The sequence below is a fragment of the Pangasianodon hypophthalmus genome, chromosome 13, assembly GCF_027358585.1.
Source record: "Pangasianodon hypophthalmus isolate fPanHyp1 chromosome 13, fPanHyp1.pri, whole genome shotgun sequence".
NCBI lineage: Eukaryota > Metazoa > Chordata > Actinopteri > Siluriformes > Pangasiidae > Pangasianodon > Pangasianodon hypophthalmus.
In genome coordinates, this window is record NC_069722.1 from 17,241,503 (window position 1) to 17,255,519 (window position 14,017).

At 39.7% G+C, this 14,017-nt stretch overlaps 1 protein-coding gene across 2 annotated transcripts in view; it reads right to left on the reverse strand.

Annotated features, from left to right (window-relative positions):
* Positions 1-14,017, reverse strand: part of crebbpb (CREB binding protein b) — a 95,577-nt gene that overhangs the window by 16,828 nt on the left and 64,732 nt on the right. For both annotated transcript variants that reach the window (XM_026916073.3, XM_053239429.1), the window contains 3 exons: positions 5,015-5,195; positions 4,819-4,937; positions 4,495-4,734 (listed from right to left, as the gene is read on the reverse strand). In XM_026916073.3, coding sequence (XP_026771874.1) covers positions 4,495-4,734; positions 4,819-4,937; positions 5,015-5,195 — 540 coding nt within the window. The remainder of the gene's footprint in view (positions 1-4,494; positions 4,735-4,818; positions 4,938-5,014; positions 5,196-14,017) is intronic.

The window sequence follows — 14,017 nt, forward strand, 5'->3', positions numbered from 1 at the left end:
AATTAAGCTTTCAGACTGCATAGTATCTCTGGATGGCATTTCTGTTTCAGCATGTGTAGCAGGAAAAGACCTTGGCGTGATTATTCATTCCAGTCTCTCATTTGAAGCTCATGTAGATATTACTACTAGGATAGCCTTCTTTTATCTCAGAAATATTGCTAAGATGAGAAATATAAATATAAAATATAAATATACACAATGCAGAAAAACTAGTTCATGCTTTTGTTACCTCTAGGTTGGATTACTGCAATGCCTTACTGTATGGATGTTCCAGTAAGTTCATAAACAAGCTCCAGTTAGTCCATAATGCAGCAGCCAGAGTTCTTACTAGAACCAGAAGATATGACCACATTACCCCATCTTATCCACACTGCACTGGCTCCCAATCAAACTTCACATTGATTATAAAATACTACTATTGACCTTTAAAGCACTGAATGGTCTCGCACCATAGTACCTGAGCAAACTTTTGGTCTTTTATGATCCGCCACACCTACTTCGATCAAAAGGTGCAGGCTACTTGTTGGTGCCTCGAATAGTGAAGGCTACAGCAGGGGGCAGAACTTTCTCTTACAAAGCCCCACAGTTATTGAACATCCTTCCAATTAGTGTTCAGGACTCAGACACAGTCTCAGTTTAGTAAAGTCTAGGCTGAAAACATATTTGTTTAGTCAAGCCTTTTGTGAATAGTTTTTTTTCTTAGGTAAAGGAGCAGATCTAGAGGGTTCATGGGCATAGATTGCTGTGGTTAACTGGGACGTCTGGATGCTGTCAACCCCCACTCTCAGCACTCACTCAGGTTTGTTGACAGTGGAAAGGCTGGCCACTTTATGTCCCAGGGTTCCCTCATGTCTGTGTTACCTTCTGGCACTCCCTTTTATTTATGCTGTTATAGCTACTCTTGCCGGAGTCCCTGCTTGTACTCTGCACACAATGTACATATTCTTTAACTGTTACCTGACAATTAGCATACCTAACAATCTCTCTCTCTCGAGCTACACATGCTACTCCTGAGATGCCAGTGATTCTGACCCCTTCTGCTCTCCAGACCTGCCTGATCCATTCTGATGCCCTACTTCTGGTTGGATTTGGATCACTTGGAAACCACTTACTGCTGCTGAGGATGGCCCACACACAGCAGCCTAAAGTTACATGAGATTACTGTGGATGGTACCACTTAAACCACGAAGATGGTTTTGGACAGTTTTGCTCTCAAGTCTCCATCAGTGAACAGTTGATACCTTCAACAAAATAGACTTCATGTGTAAACTATAATGAACTTTTGTGGTTACACAATTGCTCTTTTTACCATATAGTATACAGTTTAGAAGGGAATTGTTTATCATCACATTATCCAGTGTCACCCAGATGAGGATGGGTTCCCTTTTGAGACTGGTTCCACTCAAGGTTTCTTCCTCATATTGTCTCAGGGAGTTTTTCCTTGCCACCTTCTGCCACCTCTGCCTTGCTCATTATGAATAAATTCATAAATTTAAAATTTATATCCTGAATTTATATATTATGTAAAGCTGCTTTGTGACAATGTCCATTGTTAAAAGTGCTATACAAATAAAACTGAATTGAATTAAATTGAATTGAATAAATAATTAGGCCTATGAATAGGAAATACAAGTGACTTTTAAAAACACACATTTTTTAAAATATGTGTTTTTAAATTACTTCTGTGTAGAATCCTGGTGTGTGAGGGCATGGAGGAAGACTTGGGAGACAGGCGGAATTTTAACTTTGCGTTCGCGTTAATACTCAACGAAAAACAACACAATGACAGGAAACAGGTCCGGCCCGAACACACAGCTTTCGCTCCGTCAGGTTCAAGTTCACGCTTCTTGGCGTGTGTGTGTATGTGTGTGTCTCGCAAGCTCTGCCAAGTGGTATCACACTCTCTCTCTCGCGCGCGGGTTACAGGAGTCACTGAAAGCACAAAGTGACACAAATAAGTAGACTGCCGGTAATGAGACACAAATGAGAATCATCATGCGTTACCTGCCGGTTCGATCCACCTCCTCTCTGTCCACAGCTGACGCTCAACAACGCCCCCGCCGCCAGAGAGTGTAATTTCTCTCACCGTTTTTTGACCTGTTAAGAAGATCGACCTGTGGTTGTCTTGCGATCAACTGGTCGATCACTGGTCGACATAATGAGCAACCCGATCATACATCAAAACGATCGGCTCAGTGAGGAGAATTGGGATGACAATTCCTTCAACTAGTTGCATTATGGGTATTTGAGTGATGTCACATGTACGTTACCCCCAAAATAAGTGGAATCACAAAAGTACCGCAACATATACATGTGACATATCAAAACACTCAGCTCAATGAGGAGATTTGCGTTATGGGTATTCTAGTGACGTCACATGCAGGATAACCACCAAAATAAGTAGAACCACAAAACTACTGCAACGTAGACATGTGACACATCAAAACATTCAGCTCAATGAGGAGTTATGTGTTATGTGTATTCTAGTGATGTCATATGTATGTCACGTGACATCATGTGCACATAACCCCCAAAATAAGCCCCTACACACATGTAGCTGCACATCGCCATGTGCAGCTGCCTGTCGGTGTCGAATTTTGCAAGGGCAAGCAGCAGCTCTTCTTTTTATTCTTCTGGACACTTACTCGACATGTAACTAGTCCCGCAATGTTTGCATCAGTGTCACAATACATACGTCAATACGTGCGGCTCCCACGTACAAGTCGTGGAATTTCTCGTCGGGTTTCACAATACACATTAACGAGAAATGGAGAATGTGAAATTTCTAGAGGAGAAAACAGGCAAACAGAGACACCGTTCAGATTTACTATTTCCATAGGAAATCTTCGGCACCTAACTAGTCCCGCGCCATTTGATTCACAGATACGGATCATACCTCAAATTGCTCTGAGTTCAGCAGCAGGCTCTAATAGGCCATAAACAGAGCTAGTCTAATCACCAAACTACTGCAGAGTCTAATCACCAAACTACTGCAGCCATGTCATACATCAAAACGATCTGCTCAATGAGGAGAGCTGCATTATGGGGGATGACAATACCCTCGACTCAATGGCAGAATTGTATAATGGGTATTTTAGTGAAATCACGTGACAATAAACCCAAAAATATGTGGAATCATAAAACTACCAAACAATCACAAACACAGACATGTGACATATCAAAACGTCAGGCTCAATGAGAAGAATTGTGTTATGGGTATTCTAGTGATGTCATGTGCACATCACATGCACATCACGTACATGTTTACCCCAAAATAAGTGGAATCACAAAACTACCACAACAGACATATCAAAACGCTTGGCTGTTAATGTACACGTCACATCAAAATGCTATTAATAAGTGGAATCACAAAACTACCGCAACATAGACATGTGATACATGAAAAACACACATTAAACTGAGTGCAATCACAAAACTAGTGGTACATACAAATGACATATCAAAACACTTGCCCCTCTGAGGAGAATTGCGTTATGTGCGTTCTGGTGACGTCTCATGCGCATCACATGCACTTCATCCACCAAACATGGCTACCGATATAGGTCGTCTTAGTTATGCTTCAACATAACAGTGTCGAATTTTGCACAGGCAAACATCATTCTCAATTTCTTCAGAAAATGTAAATTTTAGTTAGTTGTGCTTGCGTAGCAAAGCATCACTACTGTTATCACACAGTATTATTCTGGCCAAAACTTTGGCGCGTACCTTGTCCCACACCGTTTGTGCTACAACCATGAATGAGACTTACGATGTTCAAACAGCAGCCAAAAAAACGGGCAAAAAAATCCCATAGACTTACATTGAGGGAATGTTCAGAGCCTGGCTCGGAATGTTCAAGATTTCAAACTCCAACTGTCAAAACTCACACAGACCTGTGTGTGCAAGGCCTGAAGCCCCTCTTCTCTCCCTCTCACTCTGTCAATGTTCCTGTAACAGAGACTCTCACTTCATCTATCTCTCTATCAATGCCACACACAAACTCTCCATCCACCTCTCTATCAATCTGCCAGTAGCACACACTCACTCACTCCATATTTCTATCAATTTACCTGTATCACTCTCTCACTCTTTCCATCTTTCTACTAATAAACACTCACTCTCCAACTATCTACTTGTGTCACTCTCTTGCGCCATCTGACTTTGTACTTGTATCACTCTTTGTCTGTGTCATCTGTTCTGTCTTTCAACTTCAAACTATCTTCAAGCTTATGAAACAGTATCAGACTGTTTCAAACTTTCAGACTGGCTTTGTCAAGCCAACATCAAAGTTTATCGTGACAAACTTTGCCTATGTAGTTACTGAATTACAATTGACTTTATACTATGTAAGCCCCGTTTACCTAAAACCACTGGGGCCTGTTTAATTTCTGAACATTTAAAATTATTTTTAATTTGGCCATTTGTCATTTAGGGCTATAACATTATATCATTATCTACACAATATTAATGTAATTATAAGACTCCCACTCTTACCTTTCTCCCACAGCAATAACCCAAGCCCTGCATGACTGGGTCGATCTCCTGCTCAAACACCTCAGCTAGTTTGGAGCAGTATTTGTAGACTCTTGATGTCTTGCGGTTGTAGAGCCAGGCATTGTTGAACATGAGCCAGATGTCATCCACATACTGCCATGGCTCCTGGTACTGCCCGGTGTCCAGCTTCCGCTTTATGGTTGACAGGTCAATAGGATTCTTCACAATGTCAAAGTAATCCTAATAAACCAAAATTAAAAACATACTGGATTACTTTTTAGGAGTCCTATCAAATAAAAGACACAGGACACTGAAGCAATATACCGGAATGCCGAGCAACATCGGGTCCACAGGCTGGCGAAAGGGCAGAGATTCTGGATCTTGCCTGTACAGTGATTCCAATGTGGGCATCAAGGCCTGTCTCAGCTCTTCTGGCTTAAAAACTGTGGGAAGATCATCAGGACAGTGTTTTAGTCTTGAACAAACAAGCAACAAAAACAGCTTTAAAAAACATCCTTACTCTTCTTGAATGTCTGTGAAGACTGAATGGACGAAGTTGTACTGGTAGCATCACCGTTTTCCTCCTGTTTGGCTTCTATCTTTACCTCTGGTTTCTTCGCCTCTGTCTCCATTGGCTCCTGCTTAGGCTCTACATTCTCTGGCTCCCCCATCTTAACAGGAACTGGCTTTATATCTTCATCCTGAATTGGAATTTAAGTTATCTGTACTGAAGGATAAATTCAATTCAATTTTATTTGTATAGCACTTTTAACAATGTTAACAATTAGCTCAATCACACAGAAGCTTTACAGAAATATAAAAATTTAGCTTTAATTTATCCCTATCCGCTGAAGACTATAACATGCAAATCTGAACCAATCATCATTTGGCAGGTGCCCAGGAAAGAAAACAAGGTGTCTGCAGGTAGCCTCAAATTACTTTGTAAGACTTTTACAAAAGTTTTTTAATTTAATTATAGAGCTAATTTGCAGTAGCGTCTAATTAAAGTACAGCCCTCCAATGAACCCAGTAAAATTAGTATGAATATAGCTGCAAGCAGCAATCTGCGCCCCAGTGGCAAGTTTATGCCAAGATACATAAAACAATAGAGATGATAAATAAACATACTTTTATTAAACATACATAAGTTTTGTGATGATAGCGCAATGCTAATTAAAATGCCTGCTAAAAGTTGTCATGGTTTTGATGTAATTCAATGATGATTTATAAATCAACATACAGATTAACAAGATAATGCAGCACACCACATTTCAGCTCAATTGGACATTTGGTTCCTGAGAAACAGCTTTTTCAACTTAACACTGAACCCTATGAACATGAATAGCAGCCCTCAGTCAGCAAGATTATCTCAGCTACTAGCAGGTCCCACCCTGAACCGACCAAGTTTCACAAGGATAGCTTAATGGCAACCTTGTCAAATGCCTGTTAAAACCTGACTGGCCGATGGTGGACGTGTTTTTTTTAATTTTTTTTTTTATTTTATTGTGTCATCATCAAAAAAACCCTTACAGATTAGCACATTGATACACCAAATTTTAGCTCGATCTGACTTATTGTATTTTTATTTTGTATTTTTCACTTTCTCTTCTACAGTATTTTCTTTTTTTTTTTTTTTTTTTTTTTCCTCGAAGAGCGCTCTTGTATTATGTCAAGACAGCGAACAGAGGCCATCCACACCGGATCCGCGCCATCTAAAATAATAAACAAATTTTCAACTAAGGTACGTTAAACAACAGGGCAAACATTCAGCTTGTTCAGTGTGTTGAATGCAGGATGTTTAGTCATTCTTCCTCAATCATTAGTAATAGCTTTATTTGTGATAAATGTATGTTAGTTAGGTCTCTGACGGAGAAGATTGCAGCATTAGAGGTGCGCATCCAGACTCTAGAGAGGGTTGAGAGTAAGAGGTTTCTGTAGGGGAAAGTCTGGATGCCTTATTCAGAGTGAGCAATCCCCCAACTCCGGCTTTAGAGCCCTCACAGCGGGGCAAATCGGTGACGATTTGGCAGCATAATCGCAAAGCCAAAGCTAACGCTAAGGCTCGCACACGGGAGCACCACTCCTCTCCGCTTCACGTGTCTAACAGGTATGCTCTTCTCAGTGAAGCACCCGCTGAGAAACCAGAAAGAGCTCTGGTTATAGGAGACTCCATCTTGCAGCACGTGAAATTAGCAAGAACTTTAGGGGCACCAGCAGCAGTAGTTAGGTTCACACGCTCTCAAAGATAGTTATTCATGTAGGAGCTAATGATATATGCCTTCGTCAGTCAGAAGTTACTTAGAGTAACATTGTAGAGGTGTGTAAATTAGCGAAGGTGATGTCTGATGCTGTAGTATGCTCTGGCCCCAACCCAATGCATGGTGATGTAGCTTACAGCAGGTTATGGTCGCTGAACTGCTGGATGTCCAGATGGTGCTCCGAAAACAATGTGGGCTTAATAGATAATTGGAATATAATTGGAGTATGCTCAAGCAAGCTAAGCTGACAGTCTGCTAGCCGCACTGAGTCGTCACTTAGGTTCCACCGTATTGAGACTGTGTCTGTTCCCTGAGCTAAACAAAAATGTAGAAATACTCAGACAGTTTGTTTTAGTAACCTAATTAACATAAAATTAAATCAAACCAAATGCATAGCCAGCACCGTTGATCTGAAGCTAGGACTGTTGAATATTAGATCTCTTATGTCTAAAGTGCTTACTGTTAATGAAACTATTACTGATCAGGAGGTTTGATGTACTGTGTTTAATGGAAATGTGGATTAAACCAAATGATTTTGTAGCATTAAATGAAGCTAGTTCCCGGGTACAGTTACATTCATCAGCCCCGTCTAACTGGCAGAGGAGGCGGCATCACAGTCATTTATAACGATAATCTAGGCATCACACAAAAACCTAGTCACAAATTCAAGGCATTCGAAGTTCTTTATACTACGTAGCCACTAAAAATAAGTCTACCCAGGTGATTCCACTAATTATTATTTACAGACCCCCAGGGTCATATTCGGAATTCCTATGTGAATTTGCGGATTTCATCTCTAACCTGGTTGTTTCCTTAGACAAAGCATTAATTGTTGGAGACTTTAATATTCACTTTGAGAATCCAGATGACCCTCTAAGAACATCAGTTGTGTCCATTCTTGAATCAGTAGGGGGGTTAATCAGAACGTAATAGGACCCACTCATAGTGGTGGTCACACTCTTGACTTAATACTAACATTCAGATTAAATATAGAAAATATAGTCTAATTTCCACAGTCTGAAGCTATCTCAGATCATTATCTCATCTCATTTAAAATGTGTCTTAATCATAATATATGCACCTTGCCATGTCACCATGTCAAACATACTTTCACATCAACAACTGCACAGAGTTTTATCAGTAATCTCCCAGATTTATCAACCATGATTGGATCACCGTCTAATCCTGAAGAACTTGCCCAGACAATGCTTAGCTCAACGTTCTGCTACTTGCTAGATAAGGTAGCTCCACTTAAAAGAAAAATAATTAGGGAGAAAAAGATAGCACCCTGGTATAGCGGTCACACACAAACTTTAAAACAGACCACTCGAAAACTAGAATGTAAATGGCGTCAAACTAATTTCAAATAGCATGGAAGGAGAGCCTTCTGAGCTACAGAAAAGCTCTTAGTGCTGCTAGATCAATGTATCTCTCCACCCTAAATGAAGATAACAAAAATAAACCTAGATTCTTATTTAATACTGTAGAAAATTAACTAGGAATAAGACCACAACAGAAACACGCACACAATCATTATATAGCAGTGATGACTTCATGAATTTTTTTCAATGGTAAAATTGAAAATATCACGCAAAGAATTCAGACTATTAACTTAAAACCGGACAGTTTTATAACTAACCCTGTACATAATTATATAATAATATCAGATCAACAGTTACAATGTTTTACTCCCCTTCGAGAGACTGAACTAATTTCACTAATTTCATAATTAAAATCATCAACCTGTATACTAGATCCTTTACCTACATGTTTCTTCAAACAGATAATTCCAGAAACAATCAAATCTCTTTTAAAGGTAATCAGTTCTTCCCTTAGCATTGGCTATGCACCTAAATCTTTTAAACTAGCAGTTATCAAGCCCTCAAAAAAAAAAAAAAAAAAAAAAAAAAAAAAAAAACTGACCTTGACCCCTGTCAGCTGTCTAACTATAGACCAATATCAAACCTCCCCTTTATCTCCAAGATCCTAGAAAAGGTTGTATCACAGCAGCTATGCTCATACTTACATAGGAATAACATTCATGAAATGTATCAGTCTGGATTTAGGCCTCATCATAGCACAGAGACAGCACTGGTTAAAGCGGTAAATGACTTACTACTGGCCTGTGATCAGGGTTGTGTCTCCTTGCTTGTGCTGCTTGACCTTAGTGCAGCTTTTGATACCATTGATCATGCTATTCTCCTCAATTGACTAGAAAATGCAGTAGGCATTAAGGGAACGGCCCTTTCCTGGCTCAGGTCTTATTTGACTGATCGTTATCAGTTTGTAGATGTAAATGGTGACTTCTCTATGCATACTAAGGTAAAGTTTGGTGTCCCGCAAGGCTCCGTTTCTGTTTTTCTTTTCGCTGATGACACAGTTGTATGTTTCAGCAAAGCCAGATGACAGACACCAGCTTAATAAAGTTGAGGAATGTGTAAAAGACATTAGAAACTGGATGCTTAACGTTCTCTTACTTAATTCTGACAAGACAGAAGTACTTGTACTAGGACCACATGCAGCTAGAAGTAAGCTTTCTGCTTACATAATAACTCTGGATGGCCTTTCTGCAGTAAAAGACCTTTGTGTGATTATCGACTCTAGTCTTTCATTTGAAGCTCATGTAGATAATATCACTAGGATCACTTTCTTTCATCTCAGATATATTGCTAAAATAAAGATATTGTCACTACACAATGCAGAAAAAGTTCATGCTTTTGTTACCTCTAGGTTGGATTATTGTAATGCCTTACTGTATGGATGTTCCAGTAGATGCATAAACAAGCTCCAGTTAGTCCAGAATGCAGCAGCGAGAGTCCTTACTAGAACCAGAAGATATGACCACATCACCCCTATGTTATCCACACTGCACTAGCGCCCAATCAAATTTAGTATCGATTATAAAATACTGCTATTGACCTATAAAGCACTAAATGGTCTCGCACCACAGTACCTGAGCAAACTTTTGGTCCTTTATTATCCGCCATACCTACTTCAATCAAAAGGTGCAGGCTACTTGTTGGTACCATGAACAGTGAGGGCTACAGCTGGGGGTAGAGCTTTCTCTTACAAAGTCCCAGGGTACATTTTCCTTAACCATTAGAGGACAAAAGTTTTCCTAACAATCTCTTCCCCTCTCTCCATCTCTCTCTCTCACACTGTCTGTCAAGCTACACATGCTACCTCTGAGATGCCAGTTTTCCTCACCCCTTCTGCTCTCTGGACCTGCCTGACCCATCCTGATGCCCTACTTCTGGTTGGAGTTCTCATCGGTTGAGTTCACTCGCAGCTGGGGGTGGCCCCATATGGACGGCCTGAAGAACCGTTTGGATTGCTGGGGATGGTGCCACCTGGGGGCTGAGGAGATGGCTTGGGGATCACACATGGGGAGCTGTACTGTGATGGCTTGGGACTGCAATTGCTGTGGTGGCTTCTTGCAGACTACTTGCGAAAACTGTGATGAATTTACTGGTTGCACATTTGTCCATATAGTACACAATAACAGAAGGGATTTATTTATAAATTGCACTATCCGTTGCACCCAGATGAGGATGGGTTCCCTTTTGAGCCTGGTTCCTCTCAAAGTTTCTTCCAAATATTGTCAGCTTTCAGGTTTCATGCTAATCCATGCAAGCAATTATGAGTTATAGCTGTTAGGCTCCACCTCATTCAAATTGATTGTCATTTGGCAGCCATACTGTTTACAAAAGTCAACATGTTTTTGATCATGGAGGTTCACACTCTGTGAAGATAAGACAAAAGACAGGACACACTCTTTCTTAAAGACAGGACAAAAATCCTAGGACTAGTTCACAAAAGTAGGTTTTGCATATTATGCAATTTATCACAAACTTCCAGAGGCGGTGCTAACTGGTCCAAAAAGCAATTTTTATTTTTATTTTTTTTTTTTTTTTTAAAGAGTTTGAGCAAATGTAACAAACAATGTCAAAAATAATTTGTACTGTACAGCTTGTTTTCCAAGAGATATACTTGTATGGCACCCCCCAGTGGCTAATTTGATTATGATTGCATCAGAGTTTGCATTTGCTTTCCTACCCAAACAGGCAAATATGACAACTAGTTCACTGTTAACCCTATTAAATGCCTGCGCTAAAAGCTGATTGGCCAATGACAGCCGTGGTGTTTTTTTTTTTTTTTTTTTTTTTTTTTTTTAAGTTAGGTCATTATCAAAGGTCCACTTACAGATTAGCCCAGATATGCACTCTAACAAATTTCAGCTCAATAGGACTTATGTTTCCTGAGAAATAGTTATCTGAACAAGCAATCATTAGTTAAAACTGTTTGTGTAAATTCGACCTCATAAGAATTGATTGGCATGTGATGGCAGAATGGTTTATAAATGGCAGCATGTTTTTGATAATTATTGAGTGTATGACTTATGGTTCTCTAGATGTAGAACAAAATGTGACAAAGTTTGGTGTTTCTATGACTTACAGTTTGGGCTGTCCATCGAGTTTTAGCAAAGAATCAGAATAATAATAAGAAAAAATCCTAACAATTCCAATAGGGTTACCATCAAGCAGCAATCTGTGAGGGCCAAGCACTGTGTACAGACCACGCTACTGGTAGCTAGCTCTCACTAACTTGCATAAAACACCAAAGCAACCATAGATGAACCGGGTTCCGTACCCAAACCTACCACTGAAGTTTCATGACAATAGCACAATGTTAACCCTGTCAAATGCCTGCTGAAATCTGATTGGCCGATGGTGGCCATGTTTAACTCTTTTTACCTGAGACCATATAATGGAATTTCCATCTGTTTTGGGGTGCCCATTCTGACTTTTAGCATTGAATTTATTTGTGATGTCACAATCCACAGCAGTGTTTAATGGCACATATGAAATTAGACACTCAGGGCTTTAAGAATATTTCATAAGTATTTCTTTTTTACCTAGCATAGTAGGTTTAATTGTTACAATTTTATTGTGTCAGTTGTGCACGGTGTTTTACAAAAAAGCTTTAGTTGTGCTGTCTGTTTTATCTCTGTACCAACGTTATTGTGGAGAAGTGTGAATTGCTTGCCCAGCAGGGGGCTCACACCCCTCCCATTTCAGCCTTATCACCAGCAGCTAAACACAGAGTCACAATGCTCTACACACAGAAACCCAACAGTGTCCTGACTAATCTTATAAACAGACTTGCAGCAATAAAATAATTAATTTGTTTATACTATTTGAAAATGTCTGATAAGTCAATTTCCATTCCATGGGTGGAATGGAATGCCAGTGTACTGCTAGAAAGGGTTTTAAGCAATTAAGTCAACATAACAAATCCACTTACAGATTAGCACATAGAGGCACCATACCAAATTTCACCTTGATCGGACTTATGGTTCCTGAGAAACAGTTATCCGACCTTAGCTCCACCCCATATGTATGACCACGGCCCAAACTTTGTATATGACCTCAGAATCTCCTCCTGTATATGCCTTTCAGGTTTTGTGTGAATCCATGCAAGCACTTGGTGTTACAGCTGTTTGAGTAAATAATGCTCTGCCTCAATAGTATTTAGATTAACATGTGTCAAGTGTCACCATGTTTTTGATAATTACAGAGGTTCATACTCTGCTGAGTAGTCTGACAACAAATTTGTGAAAATAGGCCAAAAATCCTAGGAGCAGTTTGCAAAAGTATGTTGTGCATATTATGTCAATTATCCTAAATTGAGATTGCATCAGTTCTGCCTGAACCTACCAATCAAGTTTCATGATGATTTCATACCACATTTCAGCTTAATCAGACTTACAGTTTCTGAAAAACAGTTATCTGACCTTAGCTCCCCCTATGTATAACCACACCCCAAACTTTGCATATGACTTCAGAATCTTGTCTTGTATTCGGCTTTCAAGTGTCATGCTAATCCATGCAAGCACTCAAGAATTTTGGTCAGTTTGGTCAATGTCAAATGTCAATTGATTTTTGATCATTATTGAGGGTCACACTGTGCTAAGTAGTTTGACACCAAAATTGTGAACATATGACAAAAATCCTAGGACGTTATCAAAAGCAGGTTTTGCATATTATGCAAGTTAGCTAAAAATCTAACTGGGCAGAGCTAAATAGGTCTGGAGGCTTTTTTGTTTGGAAGAACCCAAGAAATAATTAGCAAAAGAAAAAATTAGCACTGTAGGACTTGCAGTGTTCAATAGGTAAAACATAAGATGCTTTGCCATAATGCCACCATTACACTGATAGGGCTCATCTCTATTGCCTGAGTAGTAGGTGGGAGTACTACAAACTGACCAAGTTTCATGTCTGTAGGGCCTAAAGTTTGGTGTCCACGATCAGTTTTAGTGAAGGAGAAGAAGAAATATAGCCACAACTGGCATTCAGTGGGGGCCAAGCACTGTGTTTAGGCCGCATCACAGGTAGCTAGTTACCAAAGCAAGCATAGATGAACATATTCTTAAAATTTTGTGATGATACTTTGCTAAAGACTACACCGGTCAGCAATAACATTAAAACCACTGACACTGGAATTACAGCTTTTTTTTTTTTTTTTTTTTTTTAAATATAGACCCTCCATTTTCACAGGCTCAAAAGTAATTTGACAGGTGCGGCCTATTTCATCATTTCATGTCAAATTAAGGAGATAAAGGGTCTGGAGATGATTCAAGGGTTGAATTTGCATTTGTTGGCTGTTCATGGGAACTCAATATGTAGTCCAAAAAGGTGTCAATGAAAGTGAAGAAGGCCATCATTAGGCTCAAAAAACAAAACTGACCTATTAGAGATATAGTTGAAACTTTAGGAGTGGCCCAATCAACAATATGACCCCATCACAACATCTAGCCAAGTCAAGAACACCCTTGAAGAGGTAGGCATATTATTGTCAAAGTCTACAATCAAGAGACGCCCTCAAGAATGTAAATACAGAAGGATTACCTCAAGATGCAAACCACTGGTAACACTAAAGAACAGAAAGGCCAGATTAGACTTTGCTAGAACTCATCTTAAAAAGCCTGCCCAGTTCTGGAACAAGTTTTCTGGACAGATGAAACCCAGGAAGAGAAGAGTATGGAGTAGGAAACGAAGGGTTCATGATTCAAAGCATACCACATCATCTGTCAAACATGGTAGAGGCAGCGTTATGGCATGGGCGTATATGGCTGCCAATGGAACTGGGTCACTGGTGTGACTGCTGACAGAAGCAGCAGGATGAATTCTGAAGTGTATAGAGCTATACTTTCGGCTCAGATTCAGTCAAATGCTACAAAATTGTTAGGACAGCACTTCACAGTA